This window comes from Aspergillus uvarum (assembly GCF_003184745.1).
Source record: "Aspergillus uvarum CBS 121591 unplaced genomic scaffold BO82scaffold_46, whole genome shotgun sequence".
Lineage (NCBI taxonomy): Eukaryota > Fungi > Ascomycota > Eurotiomycetes > Eurotiales > Aspergillaceae > Aspergillus > Aspergillus uvarum.
In genome coordinates, this window is record NW_020291343.1 from 180,247 (window position 1) to 201,355 (window position 21,109).

General features: G+C 52.8%; 8 protein-coding genes and 1 non-coding gene across 9 annotated transcripts; 6 read left to right on the forward strand and 3 right to left on the reverse strand.

Annotated features, from left to right (window-relative positions):
- The first annotated feature begins 939 nt into the window (after window positions 1-939).
- On the forward strand, window positions 940-3,073 carry BO82DRAFT_385136 (tannase and feruloyl esterase). The gene is made up of 2 exons (XM_025638155.1): window positions 940-1,089; window positions 1,434-3,073. Exons 1-2 carry the CDS (start codon window positions 1,077-1,079, stop codon window positions 3,020-3,022), a joined length of 1,602 nt encoding a protein of 533 aa, XP_025489644.1. The 5' UTR covers window positions 940-1,076; the 3' UTR covers window positions 3,023-3,073.
- A 432-nt stretch (window positions 3,074-3,505) lies between these two features.
- ap3 (putative aspartic-type endopeptidase) lies at window positions 3,506-5,507 on the reverse strand. The gene has a single exon (XM_025635719.1). The coding sequence runs from the start codon at window positions 5,423-5,425 to the stop codon at window positions 3,569-3,571; it is 1,857 nt and encodes a 618-aa protein (XP_025489645.1). The 5' UTR covers window positions 5,426-5,507; the 3' UTR covers window positions 3,506-3,568.
- A 446-nt stretch (window positions 5,508-5,953) lies between these two features.
- Window positions 5,954-7,493, forward strand: BO82DRAFT_356416 (nucleotide-diphospho-sugar transferase). Its single transcript, XM_025635720.1, has 5 exons — window positions 5,954-6,392; window positions 6,450-6,544; window positions 6,621-6,986; window positions 7,049-7,189; window positions 7,254-7,493. Exons 1-5 carry the CDS (start codon window positions 6,008-6,010, stop codon window positions 7,293-7,295), a joined length of 1,029 nt encoding a protein of 342 aa, XP_025489646.1. The 5' UTR covers window positions 5,954-6,007; the 3' UTR covers window positions 7,296-7,493.
- Window positions 7,494-7,928: 435 nt separating this feature from the next.
- BO82DRAFT_t232 lies at window positions 7,929-7,999 on the reverse strand. The gene has a single exon. It is a non-coding gene; the product is annotated as a tRNA-Gly (tRNA).
- Window positions 8,000-10,822: 2,823 nt separating this feature from the next.
- BO82DRAFT_133313 (uncharacterized protein) lies at window positions 10,823-11,349 on the forward strand. Its single transcript, XM_025629992.1, has one exon. The coding sequence runs from the start codon at window positions 10,889-10,891 to the stop codon at window positions 11,231-11,233; it is 345 nt and encodes a 114-aa protein (XP_025489647.1). The 5' UTR covers window positions 10,823-10,888; the 3' UTR covers window positions 11,234-11,349.
- Window positions 11,350-11,945: 596 nt separating this feature from the next.
- BO82DRAFT_242041 (uncharacterized protein) lies at window positions 11,946-14,388 on the forward strand (the record flags this gene model as incomplete). The annotated part of the gene is made up of 4 exons (XM_025630796.1): window positions 11,946-12,044; window positions 12,115-12,450; window positions 12,496-13,251; window positions 13,342-14,388. Coding segments are annotated over 4 exons (2,238 nt in total), but the record flags the coding sequence as incomplete, so codon positions are not given.
- Window positions 14,389-14,512: 124 nt separating this feature from the next.
- Window positions 14,513-15,061, reverse strand: BO82DRAFT_133318 (uncharacterized protein). The gene has a single exon (XM_025629993.1). The coding sequence runs from the start codon at window positions 14,946-14,948 to the stop codon at window positions 14,625-14,627; it is 324 nt and encodes a 107-aa protein (XP_025489649.1). The 5' UTR covers window positions 14,949-15,061; the 3' UTR covers window positions 14,513-14,624.
- A 1,520-nt stretch (window positions 15,062-16,581) lies between these two features.
- On the forward strand, window positions 16,582-17,246 carry BO82DRAFT_133348 (uncharacterized protein). The gene has a single exon (XM_025629994.1). It carries the CDS (start codon window positions 16,670-16,672, stop codon window positions 17,084-17,086), a length of 417 nt encoding a protein of 138 aa, XP_025489650.1. The 5' UTR covers window positions 16,582-16,669; the 3' UTR covers window positions 17,087-17,246.
- A 631-nt stretch (window positions 17,247-17,877) lies between these two features.
- Window positions 17,878-18,648, forward strand: BO82DRAFT_356420 (ATP synthase subunit C family protein). Its single transcript, XM_025635721.1, has one exon. It carries the CDS (start codon window positions 17,935-17,937, stop codon window positions 18,409-18,411), a length of 477 nt encoding a protein of 158 aa, XP_025489651.1. The 5' UTR covers window positions 17,878-17,934; the 3' UTR covers window positions 18,412-18,648.
- The last annotated feature ends 2,461 nt before the right edge of the window (window positions 18,649-21,109 follow it).

A 21,109-nucleotide genomic window follows, 5' to 3' on the forward strand; every position in this document is an offset into this window, starting at 1 on the left:
AACTCATCATTTTAAATTGGAAAAGTCTCCCGCGCGGATTCGAACCGCAGAGTACATGACTTCCTGTCATGTGATCTAGCACTGGACTAGAGACTCTCGGGATTCTTCCGCGCCGAAGCTTAGGTTTCCGTCTGAGAGTTTACTGTCTCTTACATAGTATACAACGCCCCTGGTGTTTCTTTTCTCACCACCAAACTAGCTTAGCTAGTATCCTCATGCTTTGCGAAAGCATTGAAGTGTACTCGCAAATAACCTTTTTTCTTCTAGAATTCATTACGCTGCGTGAGGTCCGTTGGTGCACGTGACCTCACCAGCTGGATGGCCGAGGGGTTAAAATGCAAATGCTACATCAATCCACCTCCCCACCGTTCGGCGCAAGCACCCATTCCAAGCAAATGCAGATCATTTCCACCGTCAAGCAGGCCCCAAGCTTGTTGAACAAGAAGCAACTGTGCCATTATAGCACTGTCTCTCCGGAGACTTGATTCTGAAATCCTGTTTCGCTTATATCGACGGAAGCTTAACCGCAACACGAAGCAAGGATCGATGTAATTGATAAATATGACTTCTAGTCATCGTGATCGTCCCAGACACCTTACGAGTTCGTTTCCAGATGGAATTTTGACATTGCATGACAGTCCTTCTGGAATTTTAGTCTAGCTGCCCCTGAGACTAGAATCGAGATCATCGCTCTGACCAAACGGACTTCATCCTGCTGGCCTATCATCAGCGATCCAGCGATCGATACCATGACCTGAGAATACCTAGCAAACAACAAGAGCTTTCTCGGTTACTTACCTCAAACCGAGGCACGCTATTTGCTTTTCGAGTCTACTTCATGATAGATCGGCAATGCGAACATGAAATGTGCTCCTGATAAGCGTATCCTGCTCTCATAGAGCCCGTCCGGGCTTATGTATCCCTCCAACACGAACGACGGCTGCTCACAAGCACTATAAGATCAATTCCGCAGGTATCCTCTTGCTGGCTCTCATAATATCCAAGGTCATCAGAGCCTCCTGTTCCCTGTTTTGAATTACGATCTCCGGGCAGCCCCTAGCGGGCTCCAGTGCCATATGCTCAGCAGCAGTGGGTCCCGATCGGCTCCACTTACGAACTCCCGAACGAGCTGCCGTACATGTCGATCTGTACTCTGAGTCCCTCCACAACAAGGGAATTTGCCAAATCAGGGAACGTATCAGATAGCACTCCGCTACCCGCGCCATGGCACGGACACTGGTATCTGCGGATATTTATCCAAGCGATCCAGTCGTTGCTCGAATGGACCGCGTGTGATGCCGCTGATCCACCAAGATGCTTCCCTGAATTTCCACACGGGGCTCCAACGAAGAGAAACCTGCAAATCCGGGGCTGGTATAAAGCACCGCTGATGTCTGTCCCGGCTTCTGGAATGAAACAGACGCTTATCGCAGTCCTGTGCCTCGCCCTCACCATGGTTCTGCTCACCTGCCGGTCTTTAACCTCGGCTGCCGTTGCAGCTACTCTTTTGGGTGCTTCGGAAGTAAATGCGGGGAACTGCTCGGTAGCCGGCATCGCCCAACCCTCGATTCCTGGTGGGCAGCTGTTACATTTGACTGCTATTCCAGTCACCGGCTACCATGATGGCAAAACGACATTGAGCTTCTGCAATGTGACTGTCACATACACCCATCCCGGAAAGAATGACGCTATCCACACTACTATCTGGCTTCCCCTCTCAAGCTGGAACGGTCGGCTTCAGGGCTCTGGGGGTGGCGGCTATGCAATGCGTCAAGACGACTCGGTGCTAGCAGAAGCGGTTGGCCTCAACTATGCAGTTGTAGCCACGGATGGTGGCCACGACCTCGTATCACAGAACTCAGCCGCCTGGTCACTTGATACATCTGGCCATGTTAATATGGCTCTTCTCGACGACTTCGCTTACGTTGCATTAAATGACGCAGCCGTCATAGGCAAACAAATCAGCCACAGCTTCTATGGCTATGGGCCAAACCGCTCGTATTGGAACGGTTGCTCTACCGGCGGACGACAAGGACTCATGCTTGCGCAGCGGTATCCCACGGCATACAATGGAATTATGGCTGCCGCCCCTGCCATTAATTGGCCCACTTTCCTTGTAGCGGAGTACTGGCCGCAGTTTGTCATGAACCAGCTTCAGACACACCCGCCGACGTGCGTGACCGACGCCATCACTGCCGCCGCCGTCAGCGCCTGCGACTCCCTCGACGGTGTCACTGACGGTGTGATCTCTGCTCCCAACCTCTGCAACTTTGACCCTCTCACCTTGGTCAACCAGACCGTCGCATGCAATCATGGCAGCGTGAAAGTTACTAAGCCCGCGGCCCTAGCTGTCAAGCTGATTTGGGCAGGAATGCGCTCTTCCAATGGCACTTTCCAGTGGTATGGTCTCGAGCGAGGTGCTCCTCTCTCCGTGGGTGGTGGCAGCCTCGCCGCCACCACCTGCAGCTCCCCAACCAACTGCACGGGATCTCCCTTCGCCATCTCTTCCGACTGGATCCGCCGCTATGTCCTCCAGGATCCTGCCTTTGACCTCTCCACCCTCGACCATGCGGATCTGGATGCCATCCTCTCCCGCTCCATTGCAGAATACAACCCGATCATCGGGACCAACGACCCGGATCTCTCTGCCTTCAAGTCAGCCGGTGGGAAAATGATCACGTGGCATGGTCTAGCCGACCCGGTGATCTTTCCCAAGGGAACCGAGCACTATTACCGTCAGGTGCAGGAGCGTGACCCTGCGGTGCGGGACTTCTATCGCTTCTTCCCTGCCGCGGGCGTGCATCACTGCTCTGGGGGAGATGGTCCCGTGCCGGTGGACCCATTGTCTCAGGTTGTCGAGTGGGTGGAAGGTGGCGTAGCTCCGGAGACCCTATCTGCGCAGGCAGCGGATGGGCGGACAAGATCGCTGTGTCCTTGGCCGCTTGTTTCGATGTACCAGGGTGGGGATGTTATGGACGCGAGATCGTATACATGCGAGCACCCGCAGAGGAACTGGTTTTGAAATATGCATGACGACCAACCCCTGGTCCGAGCATCTACTTAAATCATGCATAAGTTTATCAAATATAACTCGACTGAGCATTTGCCGTCCAGAGGAATAAAAGGTGCAGCCATTCAAAATGCTGCAGTCGCCTGCCCAGTGGCAACCCAGTGGTACGGTAATTCATCAAACCGAGGGGGCGGTTGTTTCCCTCCCTGATCCATGGCTCGGCAATCAGCCGAGTCCCTGACAAGCTTCTGTGCTCGGACCTCTTTCCCTGTAAAAGATAAGATCTGGACAGGGGTGTAAGCAGGAAACCAACCCAGTGATCCACTACTGCCATTCGGAAGACCAAACAAAGGTCTTGAACAATGACCAAGTCTGACTCCACGATTTGATTCGGCGCTGGCGTAGGAGAGTCACAATGGCACCTGCAGACCGTGCCTAGCGCCACCCACCCACCCTTTCATGGGTAGACTCCTCAGAAATGAAGAATAGTTGCAGATAAGATTCATATCTACATGAAAAGTTGCCTAGAGACTCTTAATCTAAACAGGACTCCAACCTCTATCCCATCTCATGCGGACCCTCGTTGCGATATGCACCAAGCTCGACAGGGGGGTAAGCCAGCGACCGACCGGCTGGCCTTCCACCACCACTAGTAGTAGTACAAGTAGCCTCATAACCCGCCCTGCTCTGACCCTGCATCGAATCAGGCCAATCCTTGCCGCCAACAGCACTACCCACGTCAGGAAAAGAAGCCTGACGACGATGACGACGAGTGGAGCACCACAACGTAATCAGGGCGGTCGCGCCCACACTAACCACGCCGCAGGCGACGCCAATCCCGACTCTGGCCCCGGTGGACAGTGCCGCAGGAGTACAGTTCTCACAGGATGAAGTTCCAGTAGTAGTGGTATTTGTCGTCAGCGTGGAAGCGGCAGCAGAAGCAACCGGGAGCGCCGTCCAAACCCCCGACCAACTATCCTCCCAACTGTTGTCCGACCCAACGACAGTAGTATCCTCGGGCTGGATGACAGTAGTCGACGGAGTCTGCAGATTTGGACCGGGCGCCTGCGCCAGGAACCAGTTGCCCGTGCCACTGCCACTATCGCCCCAGTTGACGCCGACGAAGGCAGCCTGCAGAAAGGCGCGGCCGAGGGCGTAGACGGCCCCGGCGGCGGTAGTGCCCCGGCAGGGGAAGTAGGGGGTTGGCTGGGTGACCAAGGGTGGGGTCAGGGTGAGGTTAAGCACGGCGAAGGGGATCTTGATGGTGATGTTGGCGCGGTTAGAGTTATCCTTAGCGAAGGTGAAGGCTAGGTAGCTAGGGGAAGTGGTGATTTGGGAGTAGGCGGGGCTGGAGGTGTTCCAGATGTAGAGGCCGTGGGTGCTCTGATAGGTGACGGGGAGGTGGGCGGCGATGGCGTCGCAGGTGCTTTGAGGGAGGTAGATGTAGGGGTCCCCGGGGCTGGAGTATACGGTTATTCCGTTGGCGGTGATAGAGGAGTTGCCGGCGGCGAGAAGCCCTGTTGGGTTGTTGTTGTTGTTGTTGCTGCTGCTGCTGCTGCTGCTGCTGCTGCTGCTGCTGCTGCTGCGCGTTGAGGACGAGGAGGACAACCATGGTGAACCCCCGCGGATCACCCCGAGACTGATGTCGCGAAGCTTGATTGGGAACCCTCCATCATCGGAATATGGCTGCGACGAGACTTCCCCCAGCACACGAGATTGATCGTATCCGCCGAGCAGCAGGGATCCCGCGAGATTGTATGTGGGCGTGCCGATATGCATCCCGTACGAGTAGGAGGGGATGGCCTGGCCGGTCCCAGAGGTATAAAGGTAGCTGTCGAAGAAGGTACCATTTATGGTAGGCTGTCCCCGGTTTGCGAACTGCTGTTGTAGGCTGGGAGCCCCCAGAGACAGGACTCCCAGCTCCAGAGGGTAGTTAGTCCCATCCGGGTATATCTGGTATCCCTGGTCCACCACATTCAGACTGACGTTTGGGGCCACGACGCCCGAGCTATCAATTGAATCGAGCGCCCACTTGGCGGTGCCGTAGATGGGGTTATCGGTGGCAGCGCCAAAGTGCAGCGGTCCCCATGTTCCATCATTGATGGTCAGCCGGATAGCCGTGTCGTCATATGTGGTGGAGGTCAGTTTGTTGAAAACACCCGCCCGGTTAGCATAGCAGTAGGATGATAATGAAGTATTGGAGCAGATCGAGGAGAGGAGGATGTAGCTCTGCCAGGCTCCTCCAGGGTAGAGAGCAATTTCCTGCCGGTCGCTGCCAACTTTGACCTGGACAGCTTGCCAGGGACCATCTGGACCGTACGTCTTGCCCGTCCATGGCACGGTGAAAGGGGTCGTAGCATGGACAAAGATCGAAGAACTCCAGATGCTTACCAGAAGAACGACAGAGAGAACCATTAGAGCAAGATCGTTTGTTCAGAAAGAACGGATAGAAAGGAGTGACTCGCAAGAAGAGCCTGTACGATCTCACAGAAAAGTGGGCGACTGAGCATTTTGCTTATGGGGAAAGAGTGAGGGGAGTTAGGGTAAGGGGAGTAAAGAGCGAAGTCGAACCTGCGGCCCCCGTCCTTGTCATGTGTGAATGGTGAAGATAAGCGCTTCCACGCCACAAAAGCCGCACTGTGTTGACAAGGCTCTAAAATGCCGTGAGTTTGTAGCCATTCATCAACTGCATTTACGCGCCTCGCAGGAAGATCTATAATCGTAAAATCTTGCGATGGACAAAATAGTACTATAGATGAAACCCTAATAAATCTAACATGACGCTAGAACGCCGCAGCTTTTCCGAACCGGGGATGGATCAAAGAGACCCTGGAACTCGAGACCCTCCAATAGGTCGAGTTGCCGCCCAGCGCTGGTGAGCCCTGAAACCTTCCAATTTCAAGTTGTTGTTCCCTTTGCACCAAGGCTTTGACTTCGTATAAGGCAAGGCGTTCATCCTGAGTTCCGAACCACAACGCTGATGGAAGCAGCTCCGAAATGCAAGTCAAAACATTCAAAGCGGTCCGGACCGCCTTTGTGTGCTGCTTCATCTTCGTAATTCTGTGGCAGCTCTGCCTGAGTGATATCCACCCCTCGTTCCAGTTGACTCCCCTTGGTGCCTATACCTCAACTCTTGAGGTCGACTGGTCCCGATTTGCTTATACCCAGTATGCCACCAGCCGAGCCTATCTCTGCAACTCAGTGATGTTGTTTGAGACCCTGCATCGCCTAGGCAGTCGAGCGGATCGCCTGTTAATGTATCCATCGGACTTCTCCACCGATGACAACTCCAGGGTTGCGAAGTTGCTCCGCAAAGCCCGCGATGAGTATGGGGTCAAGCTGGTCCCAGTTGAGCTACAGCACCGAAAGGGCGTTTCCGACAGTAAGCCAACGAGCCCACTTATGACCTTTCCAACAGCTGACAGAAAGCGCGCCCCAGAGACATGGGCAGACAGCTACACCAAGCTTCTCGCTTTTAATCAAACCCAGTACGATCGCGTACTGAGCCTGGACTCCGACTCGACTCTTCTCCAGGTAAGCTTGGGTGATCTATTTATACCGGAACCCCCAGATTATGGCTGGGGAGGGAGCGCTCACAATAGCCCCACAGTCCCTGGACGAACTCTTCCTGCTCCCACCATCACCCGTAGTCCTCCCCCGAGCATACTGGCTCAGCCCCGCGAGCCGGACGATGAGCACCCTAATCGCATTGATCGAGCCCTCTGCGTCCGAGTTCCACCGCATCCAACAAGCGATCGCCAACGCCGGGCCGACCGAATTCGACATGGAGATCGTCAACCAGCTGTACCAGGGCCGCGCGGGAAACATCCCCCACCGGCCTTACTACCTCCTGACCGGCGAATTTCGCGCCACAGACCATATCGCCTATCTCGGCGATCCGCAGGAATCCTGGGACCCGGTCGAGGTCTTCAATCAGACAAAGTTCCTGCATTTCTCTGACTGGCCGCTCCCAAAGGTGAGTAAGCTGAATACCAGGGTATATAGAAAGCAACTCACGGGAGGTTTTCCTGCATATAGCCTTGGTTCCGGGCCAATACAAGTATCATCGAGGCGAATCAGCCAAGGTGTGATCTGAGCCCTCAGACGGGCTACTTTGACGACTGTCGCGCGCGAGATATCTGGCGCGGCATCTATGATGATTTTGCCTCGAGACGACAGGTATGACTCTTCCCTCAGTCTATCGCTTGTGTTGGATTGGTGTTGTTTTTGACTCTATGAATAGGCGGTATGTAACATGGCGGTCAAAGATGTATACATAGTATGATGATGTATTTCCATCCCCTCTTGTTCTTTGGTATCATGCTCTTCTCTTTCGTTGAAGGGGTTTATTTTCAGTGTGCCTGGTTAGCATGCTATGTAGTTTTATTGGGAGGTCCTCAGGACAGGATCGTTTTTATGGAGGTCTGATGCGTATAAGTCTTTTCAGCTCGAGATCATGGATAGATTAGATCTGGTTTTGCTAGGTAGTGTCATACTTTTTTAGTTTAACCTTTCAGTTTTTATCATTACTATATTTTGACATGATATCTACAAGGTACGTGGTAAACCTTATATCTTTAGGAGCAGAGGCCGGGAAGATTTGACTGCGTAGATCTGTACGTGGACCTGGAACAGACGGTATCAATCCTATGAAGCACGAGGTACGAATCAAGGTTGGGGTCTGGGTAGTCAGGAGGGCAGCTCACTGTTTCACCTATCATTCGGTGTTCTAGATTATTGCTTCCGGGGAAGTAGGGGAAAGCGCTGCAGAAGGATGTCTCGTACTGCAAACGGCAGAGGAAAGAGTCGGATCGCAATTATTATTTTCATTTGGAGTGTGTTGAGGCAATTATGTTGAATGGGGACAGGTATTTCGGACGGGCGCGGACCAGACCAAAAAGCAAAAGAGAAATCTGAGTGCATCATCCGTGAATCGAACACGGGCCTCATCGATGGCAACGATGAATTCTACCACTAGACCAATGATGCTTCTTGATGTCAATATCACACAGATAATATAATACAGAGGAAAGATAATTCTGTAGTGTCAAACCTGCCGCTCATCCATCATCCACATCAGGTGGCAAGTATACTTCACTGGTTCCGTTATGAGAAACATTTTTTGTCCGCGACTTCACTATTTGAGCAACTACCCACCTTCAGACTAGCCGGTCGCGCTGTTACAGTGATTATTATGAATACGACTTGCATAAGCCGCAACGACACTGGATGCTATGAAGGAAAAATAAGAAGAAAAGGGCCGAATGCACTGTAACGTTACTAGCAACCTAGCCATGGCAAAAGGCGTACAGGCACTTGACTGCAGCGGAGTGAAATCTCATCACGTCAGGCAAGACCGCAATTCCAGCCACCTTCCCGGCAGGTACGCGGGGGTCTCCCTTGGATTGTTAAATAAGGTCATCGTGAACGTGCCTTCGTTTCGTATCAATTGCTTCTTCCAACTTTGGTCACAGTCATGAAGGTGAGTAAAAGTAAGCTGTGACAAGTCTCAACTTTGCTAACATCTCTGGCTTCTTTCCTTTATCGTAGGCCTCGTTCATGCCTTTGGCATTGCTCGCAATCCCTATCCTCCGACCGGGGGTGGCACAAAGCGTCTGACTTTCAACGAGACCGTCGTGCGAAAGGCGAGTTCGCCATCGCAGATATCGGTGAAAGATGGCAGTCTTAAGATCACCAACATTGTTACCAGGCAAACACAGACCCTCGTTGCAGCCGACCACGTCCCTGCGGGGGTATATAGCTACCAAGTCAAGCCCGACCTCTCGGCAGTCCTCTGGGAGACCAACCATACGAAGAGATACCGACGTTCTTCTTTAGCAGATTATTACATCCAAGATATCCGGTCATTGCAGCTTAGCCCTCTCTTTCCAGACCAGGACGTTGATATTCAATGCTCAATGGAGCCCGGTGGGCAACACGATTGCATTCGTCCGTGAAAACAATCTGTTCACCTGGATTGACGGGGTCATCACAGTGATCATCTCGGATGGTGGGCCTGATAACTTCCATGGTGTGCCAGACTGGGCTTACGAGGAGGAAATCCTGGGGGATCGGTTCGCATTGTTTTTCTCTCCCGATGGGGAGTATCTCGCCTTCCTGAGTTTCAATGAGACGGGAGTGCCGAACTACATGGTGCCATACTAACTGGATAATCCGGCGATTGCGCCACCGTATCCAGCAGAGATGCCGATTCGACATTCGAAAGCATCGCAAACCAATCCCACGGTGCAACTGAACCTTCTCCGCGTGGCTGAGAGCCACGCTCTGACCGTCACAGTCGATCTCTTTCGAGTTGGATAATTTGATCATTGGTCAAGTCTCCTGACTCACTGATACTCACACCACGCTAGCCGTCAAGACATTCAACCGTGTTCAGGATTGTCAGGCAGTAGTGGCGATTAATACGGCTTCGGGGATGACGGGATCATCAACAAGCGCGACGGCACCGATAGATGGATAGACAACACTCTTTCGATAAAATATGTCGGAGCCATCGACAACACCTCCTCTCTATACTACCTTGACAACTCTGACCGGTCAATTGACTCAACCAGCTATTGATCCTAGAAGGAATGGATAGGACCAGTCCGCTGCAAGCTGCAAGCTACTCAGAAACCAGTAAATCAAGGATAAAAGACTTGACCGGGTTGACACAACCCCCTAAGCAATACTAGTACCCTTATTACAAAAGTTCTAGTGTGATATAGTCATAGTACCGTACAACATAGATCTTGCCGTCCTTGACGCGAAAGGCGGACACATTGCCATCGCCGTTGAACCACTGTCCCGAGGTTGTCAGTGCGTTGGTTAGCGGAAACCGAGACCGGGGAGAGAGCGGAAAGTTTATGAAGTACATACTTTCAAGCATCCAAGATCACTTTGCATGGTGAACGCACTACTCGTCGCTGTGGCCGCCCCTCCACGGTAACGGGTGGGGTGCCGCGGCGACGAATAGCGGGGAATAAGATCCGCCCCGCCCCCGGTTCCTGAGCCTTAGCCGCGTATCCAGGGAAACCCATCCCAAGGCGTCCTTGCTCGATATCACAATATTCTGGCGCTTCATTCGCCTCGACTGGGATTTTTGGAATGCACGCCAGCAAGGTCAGTCATCTTGGTAGTCTCCGTGGTTCAAGGTCATCATTAACTGCAGGACAGGAATTCCTCCATTGATATTAGAAATCGACTCATTGTAGTCTAGGTAGTGCGGAAGGATGACAAGAACATCTCGGTTGAAAGAAAGGCAAGCTTTCATAAATCCACAACTCCTCACAGATAGAGACCCAGAGATAATCAAGCCCACGTGCATCCTCTTCGACGCGTACCATACAACACATCTGGAGTCCTGCAGCCCTGAAAGTGGATTTTCGTGATATTTTTGACATCTCGACTGACGAGAGGGTCTGATTGGGTGGCTTCAGGTGAACCCCTGTCAACACGTACCGAGTAACACGTCCAGCCTTAAAGGTGGATTATCGTGATTGGTTTGACATTTCGACGAAGGTGACAGATCCGTCGATGCGAGGAGGATCTTGCTATTTAGGCTCAGTACCCAGGTGCTATGAGACTGTGGTGGGATATCAAACCAACGAGGCTGAGTTATCCGTGATTGACTTTGAAGCGCCTAGTCCGTCTCCGGAGGTATGCTTAGCCTTCAATTCTATTCTGATTAAGCCTTTCCGAGAGGATCTGCTGGTGAACAGCAGCTCTTGATTAGTGTTAATGCGCTCAACGTCCATCACCAGTGTTTAAGGTGCGAACATCCGCCCGACTATGCTGTTGAAGTGACCGCCGCCTTACCTTCCTAGAGCCCATTGAGGCTTCCTTACAAATGGTGGTTGCAAGACGACACCTTCGACCATGATGGAGAACTTCACCTTCATCCCTTTCTCGATCGGATCGCGTGTCTGCATCGGCCGGAAGCACGTCACCGCTGTCTTCTCCCCTCCCTGCTCTGTGGCGTTTGTCGCTCGTTTTTCTCCCCCGACATTTCTGACATTTTACACAAGAGCTTTGTGTGGATGGGGATGCTTCGCTACGCTCTACAAACTAATACAATATGACGAGGACCCAGACCGACCCGACAGCTTGCCGCGAAAGATTCTTTGTCAAGAATACCGAATGCAGAATTCGGCTGAAGCGACGACAGCCTGGAAACTAGATCGCACGAAGGGAGCCGAGTATTCTGTTTTCTTTAGTCCTTAAGGGCCCAAGCCCTACACAAGGTATCGTACCTTCTCGTCTTAGGGTTCTTTACTAAGACAAGACGATGACAACACGTGTTTCGGGACGGAATATATCCCCCTCACTGCGATCATGACCAGAGTCATCATTCAAGTCCGTAAGAGTATTGTCGAATGGATGATACAGAAATGGCTTTCACTGATCCAAATCCATCAAGGGACCTGTGAGATATGACCTGTCCGTAACAATAGAATGAAGTTTGTAAGGGAGAGTAGTAGTCATATCGTCCGGAACGGGCAATCCTGTAGCCTTTTAGTAGTAGTTAAGTTAGCGGCTCTAGTCGCGATGCTAAGCCCCAATAGTTCGATTTGAGGCTAACAAATGACTCACACAGCCAATGAGAATAAAATCAGAGCCGCGCTAGTCATTGGATTTATAAGCGAGGAGCCGTTGCACCAATCATGTTTGTCACGATACAAGGCGCAGCTTAGAGCGACTCCATGCTGCCTGATGTGTTACCTGTTAGGGGCTGCGGTGCGGAGTATAAGTACGGTACAGAGTATTCAACCTACGTCCTGGTCACCATCATCTCTTTCCTATCCATTCATATATCCTCTCTCTCTCCGCTCCATCGTTTAGATCGACTAAGCGGAAATCCTCTTTTTTCTTTTTTTTTTACTTGAACAATAAAAAGAAGCCGAGCAAGATGCCCGACCATACCACCACCACGGACAACACAACCGAGATCCTCCTCACCTCCCTCCCCACCAAAACCGTCACTTTCCAGCCAACCCGCGCCACCATCGTCCGCGAAATCCCCGTTACGATCCACGTAAGTCTCGTCTCATCCCTTGTGTCCAACTATGATTCATATAAACTAACGGGGAGGCGGGGGAAAAAAGCCCGGCCCCAACACCCTAACGATCCACGGCCTCGACCCCCTCACGGATTTCGATTCGATCCGCATCGAGGGCTCGGGTCCCGCCTGCGTAACGGATTTCCAGACAGAGATTGTCAAGTCGCGGCTTTATGCTCTGGAGGCGAACGAAGCAGAACAAGATGAAAGTAGTAGTGATTCGTCGTCATCCGAGGATGACGAGGCAGGCGACGAACCCGAGGAGCTTCGACTCGTGAGGGCGGAGCTGCGCACGGCGAAGGAGAAGGCGGCATTGGCGGGGATCCGGCGGGATGTCGCGGGCAGTTTGATAGATTTCTTGCAGGAGCAGAAGAGGGGGTCGGTTTTTCCGACGGGTGGAGCCGGGTTTGGGAGACCGCAGCCGCAGCCGCAGCAACCGGTTGAAGTGTGGAAGGTCGGAGAGTTTATGGATCTGTTTAATGCGCGGGGCAAGGAGGAAGGGGAGAGGCATTATCGTGCCGTTGTGGAGGTGGAGGAGGCAGAGGAAGAAGTGGCGAGGTTGAAGGGCAAGGTGCAGAAGGTGGAGAAGAGGGTTTTCAAGGAGAAGAGGAAGCAGGAGGCAGCCAGGGAGAAGGAGAGGCAGGCCCGCAAGAAAGAGAAGATGCAGAGAAAGGAGCGGAGGGATAGGCTCGAGAAGGAGCAGAAGTCGTTTCGGAAGAATAGGGTGGGAGAGGTGGTGGTTCATTTGGATGGCGAGGCCTCATTCGCTGACGGTGAAGGTGATGAGGGTGAGGGCAAGAAACAAGGCGACAACAGCGTCATGCTCCGGTTGAGTTATGTCGTCGCGGGACCCAGCTGGGTCCCACGGTATGATCTGAGTATCAACACGCCTGCCTCCTCGGCCAAGATGGTCTATCGCGCCGAGTTTCGTAATGCGTGCTCGGAGACCTGGCGCGATGCCCGCGTAACCCTGTCCACCTCGCAGGCCTCGTTTTCCGGGCTGGGAGAGCGCATTCCCTCGCTCCAGGTGTGGCAGCTGATAGTCCAAGCGGCCAACAACAATAAGAACCAGGAGCAGACCTCGTGGGAGGATATTCTGCGTAGCAAGCCTGAGCAACGCCATCTTATGCCAGTACAGACCCTCCAGAAGACGCTTTGCCAGCAGCAGACGCGGAACCCAGCGGTGTTTGGGCCCAATAATGTTGTTGCAGCGGCTGCGTCCAGACCCTCTGGTATGTATGCTGCACCAGCTGCTCCTCCGCAACCAATTCAGGACGGGTTGTTCGGACAAGCAGCGGCCCCTCCACCACCACCCCCGCCCCCGCAGTCTGGGGGGGCTCTATTTGGTGGCCTACCACCAACCACCACAAGCGGTCCTGCATTTGGCGCACCAGCCAACCCACCGCCAACCGGCACCAGTGGTCCTCAACCTGGCGGATTTGGACGATCTACCATGACTGGAGGGCTGTTTGGAAATGTTTCCAGGCCTTCGCAAGCTCAGCCCACGGCGCTGATGGGTACAGCGACAACATCCATGCAACCATTCGCTCAATCCGGGGCTCCAGACGAGGTTAATAATCTCACTGAAGAACCCAAGCCCTCCTTTTCATCCCCACCAAAAACCATCCCAGACCTGGAGCATCAAGAATCCTTCCAGCAAGATTACGGCCTCACAACCACATACGACCTGCCCGGTCATCGCACCGTGATCCCATCCCTCGTGGCTCGACGCCACCTCCTCGCCGACCTCCACCTCGACTCCGTCACCCTATCTTACACCATCGTCCCCAAGCAACGCGCCGCCGCCTTCCTACAGGCCAAAATCCAGAACTCGTCCTCATCCGTGAGTCTTCTTCGCGGGAAAGTCGGCATCACCATTGACGGGACCTTCCTGGGCACCGCGGACCTGCCGAGCTGCGGGCCGAAGAAATCGTTCACCTTGCCGCTGGGCGTGGACCCCCTGATCCAGGTCACGTACGGGCGGCCGACGGTGCGGCGCGCGACAGGCAGTGGGGGTCTGTTCTCCCAGAAGGAAGAGGCGGCGGTGTTCCGCCGGACGTGTCGGGTTAGGAACACGCGGAGCAACGCCGTCGAGGTGGCGGTTATCGATCAGGTGCCCGTCAGCGACGATGAGCGGTTGAAGGTGCAGATCCTGGAGCCCAAGGGGCTGGTTCGGGAAGGAGACGATGTGCCAATGAAGGAGGGGACCGCGCATTTGGGAAAGGCCGGGGAGGTCAAGTGGGTGGTCAAGTTGGCGCCTGGGAAGGAGGTGAAGTTGGTGTTAGAGTATGAGGCCAGGGTGCCGGCAGGGAGTGAGGTTAGTGAAGTGTAAATGAGTTTTCATCTCACTGTGAGTGGAGATAGTCTGCCGCGAATTGCTTCATCGGCTCGGTTCATGCTCAGTCTGTTTTATAGTTAGTTATCACCTGTCACATAGCATCAACCAGAACAAAGAATCACAAACCAAGTGACAGCCCAAAACCAGGGTCTCCTAAACCACGCCAGCCCCTCTAAACCAGTTGATATTCCAATCCACACCCACAAAAGTAAATCAAATCACCACTCCCAACTCCCCGGCATCTTCCTCTTCCCCTCCTCCTCCTCCTCCTTCCCGTCTTGGTCTTTCTTCTTCGAAGACCCCTCCTCAGCAGCCTCCCCCCATCTCTCGCGCCAAACGGCCAGCTCCTCCCGCCAGAGATCCCTCACGCAGGGGTCACACGAGCTGCCACAGCACTCGCCCAGCCCCGGCGGCGGCGGGGGGTCGTTGTATTCGCGCTCCGCCGCGCGGAGGAGCTGCTTGGCGCGCGTTCCCGAGAGATGTTTGCGGGCGCGGACGACCGTCGGTGTTTGCTCGGGTGTGTAGGCGGCTTGAGGGGACATTCTTGTGGCTTCCTCTGTCCCAGATAGAAAGTCGAGAGGGAGAGTTACAGGTGTTTGGGACTCAGTTCAGTAGATTTTCTAGATTGGTACAGATATATGTCCGTGTACATTGTTGGATAGGAATTTTACCGATCTGGAGGGACTACGTAGGGAATAGTCGGAAGGCCCGGTCGGGTGGGAACGGGGTGGGTTTGCCGGGTGAAGGTCTTGTACTTGGGATTGTAGTTCATGAGGAGTCAAATGACGATGCATACGATAGAAGTTCGAATTATTTGCTGAGGATCTGAGTAGCAAGATGCGATCTGTTGACATACGATTGAAGGACTGTAGAAGGTGCAAAGTGTATGAGTCTGTGGACATTCTCCGACTGGGATCTGAAGCGTTCGTTATCTTTCCGATTCGTAGCCGCCGCCATACCTTCTCTACATGGACGTGACCCGAGGTCCAACAATCACCCGCTGGGCCGGCCAAATCGGTGCCTGAGGATATCAATGTAACTCCGAGACAGTATCAATACCAGACTTCCATTCCCCCTTACGCACGAAATACACGGAACACGCACTTCTCCCCAGCAACCTGAACTTCCGACCCTCCATCCGCTGCCTCCTCCATGATGCGACGAAATCAACACAGGTATCATCCATCCTCTGGACCCATAATGGATCGTCATGCGCATGTTTCATAACCATCGCCGCGTCCTCTCTCTCTCTCCTCTTTACCCATCCTTTCCTCAACAGGTGGCAATCACAAGTACAGTAGCTACACATTCACATAATCAAACTCCTGCCCAGCTATACGAGACGGAAGAACCCGGCTGGAAGAGCTTCCTCAATCCCTGTCTGCGGCGGCTGCATGCTTAAATTGAAGGGCCAGTTTGTTCACTGGGTGACAGCAGTTCAGATCCCAGCCGGGCAGACAGACGCAAAAGCTCCCCTCCCCCTGCTCGGTTACGTAAGGACGCAGGGCGGCTGAGATCATATCTCGATCACCGCCAACCGCTTTTCACTAGTGCTAACTTAGGCAAGTGCAGTAAGCATGGGTAAGAATGTGAAAATGTTAGAGACAGGGGGAGGGAGGGAGCAATGGTGAGAAAATTGGGAGAGAGACTCCATCTTATTCTCCCCATTACGAGACAAGACTGCGAGGTATAAATATGAGAGCGTATCTCTCTTTCCTGGAGATGGAGTGCCGAAGGATGGGGGAGGGAACGGGGGCTAACTACCCCGAGGTGGTGGGCGAAACCCGCTATCCACGACTGAAGTCGCTGCTGCGTCAAATTGACCAGACGCAAAACAAAAAAAACAAAAACAAAAAACAGGGCGTGGCTACTGCTGGCACTAGCGCTGACCGTCATGGGATTTACCTCTCAATTGTTTTGTATTTTATTTCTTTGGTCGGGAGGGGAAGAAACAGCTGGGAGGATTGTGACGTTTTTCTTCCCGAGGATTTAATTTCTTTGGCTAGGGTTAGGGGGGGGAGCAATGGTGGGAAGCGGGAGTGCAGACGAGCTGACTTCTTCCACACCAAATGTGGCCAGTTTCTCTGATCTATCCAAAAGCTATATAAATCCACATCACCTCCCTCAAGCCAGCATTGGGGGCAACAAACAATGAGAGAAATGGATGCAGTGACATTCCTTTTTTCTCTCTTCTGGTTCTGCTGAAAGGTTGGCGTCGATTTCATCACGGTGGGTGGTGCCCCCAGCTTCGAGCTAGCTCTTCATGCAGCTTAGCTTTTTGTTCCGGCGTCCACGGGATGAGTCGGGCTGGCCTAAAACAGCAGGTTCCCAATCAGACAAGTCGGTGAGGCGAGGCAATTCCCTCCGAATTTCAGCTCACGACTGCAGCAAGCAGCGACAACTCGAGTGGGAAGCCACCCAGGTGCAAACAAACCTGCTTGCGTCGCCAGTGGGAATTCTGTTTCTGGGACAGAACCTCCGGCGCTGGTGGAGCCGCATGCCCGATTCGGCCCGGTCTATTGAGACCGAGCAGGCGGCTAGCCTGCCATTGGCTACGGATGCACCGCTAAGTGGGTCATGTACCACTTTATCGGACCCATTTGGTTGCTGGGATCCACTTTTTTGGAACCTCCTTGGCTTTTTCACTCTCTCTCTCACTCTGCTGCTCTCGTTACTGTGATCCCTCTTCCCTCACGGTCAGCTTCAGCACGACCATATTCTGTGCATACCGTAGGCCAGATTCTCCCTACATCCAATTGCTCTGCCCTCAGGGCCAGGAAACTGAAAGGTGGAAGGGCAAGCCCATTTTATATGTAAGGAAGAATGAAGGGAGCTCGGGGTGGGAATGCTCCCTCCCTCCCCATCCTTTTTTCTCTCCACCACCCCCTCTCACCCCTCCCCCCCCCTTGGTCAATCTTTCCCCGGTCACCCTGGTTACAAGTAATCTTACTGTAAAGCCAATTGCTTCATATCGGCATACGGTGGAAAGCACAGGACCTGGTCATGGGCAAGGAGTGGGTGCGCAATGGCAGCATCGCCGCAATGCGACTCGTGGATAGTACGGCCAGCGGACCTGCGCGGCCGGGCAGAGACCCTGAACAATTGGCTGTACCGGCAGCATTGCGCGCTTGGCCCCATCCCGAACGAACCCGAACTGTGTACGGAGTAAAGGCAGTGGTAATGGCAGTGTATGATACCAGTCAAGTAAGATAGCGGACAATCAATTACTGGAAGCACACACGCGCCAGGCCCCGGGTAGGGCTTTTTCTCTTCCCAACAAGCGCACTAACGGAAGCCGACTGGGGGGCTGGTGGGCTCGAAAGGGTAAAAAACGCGAAAATTTAGCGGGAAAGTATTTATGGCCCGGAAAGGTCACTGTTGTCACATTTCCTCCAGGTTTTCCTCCCAGAAAAGTTCTTCCTCTTCCTCTTTTCTCCTCTTCTTCTTTCTTCTCTCCTTCCTTCCTTCCCATCCCATCTTCTCGAGAAAAAAACAAGTCTCTTTCTCAAGACCACCCACCCCATCACAATGGCCTCTTCCCGTGTCTTCGCCAGCCGTCTGGCTTCCACCATGGCTGCCACCTCCAAGGTCGCCCGCCCTGCCGCTCGCGTTCAGCTCAACGCTGTCGCCCCCAAGCGCACCTTCACCACCCAGAAGAAGATCAACATGACCCCCTTCCAGACCGTCAAGCGTCAGTCTCCTTCCGGCCTCCTCCAGGCCAGCGCCCGCCAGGCTTTCGCCGCCCAGGGCCGCCGTCAGTACTCCTCTGAGATCGCCGACGCCATGGTCCAGGTCTCCCAGAACCTGGGTATGGGTTCCGCTGCCATCGGTCTCGGTGGTGCCGGTATCGGTATCGGTCTCGTCTTCGGCTCCCTCCTCCTCGCCGTCTCCCGCAACCCTGCCCTCCGTGGTCAGCTCTTCTCCTACGCCATTCTGGGTTTCGCCTTCGTCGAGGCCATTGGTCTGTTCGACCTGATGGTTGCCATGATGTGCAAGTACGTCTAAATTTAACGCAACCACTTTTCTCCCACGACAATCGAGCCGCATATCATATCTCCTAGCGAAGCGTTTGCGGTGTCCGGCAAATCTTGGAAGGGATCGAATTTTTTTTGTGAGAAGATGAATACGGGAAGGGAACAGATGGGATGATGACGAAACCAATTTTCACAAAAAGACTCTCACAAAATCTACGAAGCTTTTTCTGGATCACTTGTACAACAATTCCACAAATGAAACAATCGGTTTAATGAGCGTGCTCGTCCGGTAAACCGGTTATCTTCTCTTTGTTCCATTCTATACCATTCTCTGTTTTTCATTCTCCCCCTCAAAAAAAATTGAGAACTACTGGGTCTTTTTCCACACAGACACTTCTCTTTCTTTATAGGAGGTTGATCTTTTTGTGGTGGTCTTTTTATATATCATGTACTACTCCCTATTTCCTTTATCCCCACCACGTCGTCGCCTACAACATGCAACCAATATACACTGTACATATAGAGTTAAAATGGCCACTCTAAACCCATCCTTCTGAGCCTGGAAAACTCGCTGTGTTGTCTTGGGGAGCCAAGTAGACGATCGATGGCGATGATGACGAGGGAGACGGACATCGTAGAATCACCGACAAACCCCCATATTCTGGGGTAGAAAAGGATGAGCTTGAGCTTGAGCTTGAATCTGGAGTGGTTCCAGCTCAGCACAAAACAGAGCTCTTGAGAATCCATATCGAATTGTAGTGATCAGAACCACTGACATGTCGTATACGGTATGACGGAATTTAGGGAAGGTCAGAGCTCTCTCCAGCCTCCCTCCCTCCCTCCTCCCCGTGGTGGGTGCGTGTGGAAGGGGACGGATTGATGCCAGCTGTCGAAAACGGATGAACCTCCCTTTCCCTGTTCTTCCGGGGAGAGGGGGCGGCCGATGGGTCTAGCTGTCTTGTCTTGTGTGCAAGCTAACTGGCACTGGCTCCTACGGAGATTGTTATCAATCACCATCAGATCTCAATCGATCTTCCAAAACACTCGATTGCAGTTTCCACTCTCTTAACTCTGTATGTAGTCTACCCACCCGTCTTTCTTCATCGAACTCTGTCCACTTATCCCAGGTTTTGCAATTGCTGTGTGCGCGTGTATCGGGGGGTGGGTGGTAGTGTAGGAGGATCCCTCGCCCACCAGTGCCAGCACTAGATTACCGTATGTACTGTAAGTCACTCCCTACCTAGGCACGCTCGATCTTCAAGCCCACAGTAACATGGATCAATTATGATACATCTATCCATCATTCTTCATTACTCTCTTCAATCGCCTAAAGGATATCCATGCTAATGCCTTCCAATATTGATGAATCTCAAAGGTTGTTGTCCCCTCGAAAAAAAAGTTTTTCTCTCATGCACTGATGCATGGATTATATGCATGCAGCCACCACAACCACAATCACAACCATTCTCTCTAGTGTAATTACAGCGGCGTCACGCCCAGAACAAGTTTTGAAAAGTGAACTCCGGTCCGATCAACGGACAAACTTCCCACTTAACCGCGGTAATACGCCGGTTTCCTTCTGCACGCCTGCATTTTACAGGACAGTAAGCTCCTTCGCCGGATGGGCAGGGATGTGAGAGGTTCTGTCCTTTTTCTCTAATCCTTGCTACAGGTTGTGGATAATAGGCTGAGATATACGGATACAGTAAGCCTATGTTATTGCAGGGGTGGTGAGTTCGTGAGGTGGAAGAGTCGGTTCGTGGGAACAGCACACGTCCCTGCTTGATGGAGGGAGAAGGAAAAGGAAGGGTTTTGATACGGACCATCAGTTCTAGCGGACGGGTAAATTGGTCCAGGTGTGATGAATCATTGACAGGAAACCATTTTGTGGTTGCTGATCCGTCCTGTCTGTTCTTCAATCGTGCCGAGTCCGGGTATTGATGGGTGGTTACCTGTATTGAGCGGTACAGGGGTGCTGTATGGTTGTGACGGATCAGATACGGGCAACGGTATTTGGGGCGGGTTGGGCTGCTGTGCGGAGAAGGTTTGCCGGGTGTTGATTGGGGAGGTTGCCTGAGAGATCGATGTTGACATTTTATCGAGATATAGCTTTGATAGTTGCAGTGAATAACACTTGGGTCTAAAGTAGCTGTAGAGTACAGCTTAAGTGAGAGACTTGAATTTATTTATAGTCAATACGATGTACTGTACTGTAATTCATATTTGGGGAGAGCTTGCTTTGTTCTCCAGGGAGGCTCAATCCATCCATGACAAGGTATATATCGTACAGCCGGATGTCTTTGCACCACAAAATGTCGAACACAACTCGCTCAATGGAAGATTCTTTATCTCGTCCGTCCTGCGGCACCTGCTTCCTGCTCTACACAAGAGCTATTAGAAACCCCAATATGCACAACTGATCAAAATAATCCCCTCTTGACCAGTTTGAGACACGACAGTTGTTGACATCACGTGGCTGTATAATGCCTGAGGCAGAACTAACTTGACTTCTTCCCCGCGGTCCACCTGTCGTCCGCCATCGTCCACACCTCCATCTATTGTCCGCCCGTGCCACGCCCTTTGACTTACTTATCCCAAAGACCCTCTGGCCCATTGGTTTCCCCTCTTCCCCGCGCATTAACGACTACTGTCCAAGCCTGTCCGCGCGGTTAACGCTACCAATGCTACCAATACTACGCCAGCAGTCCCGACTCCGTTTCCCAACACCC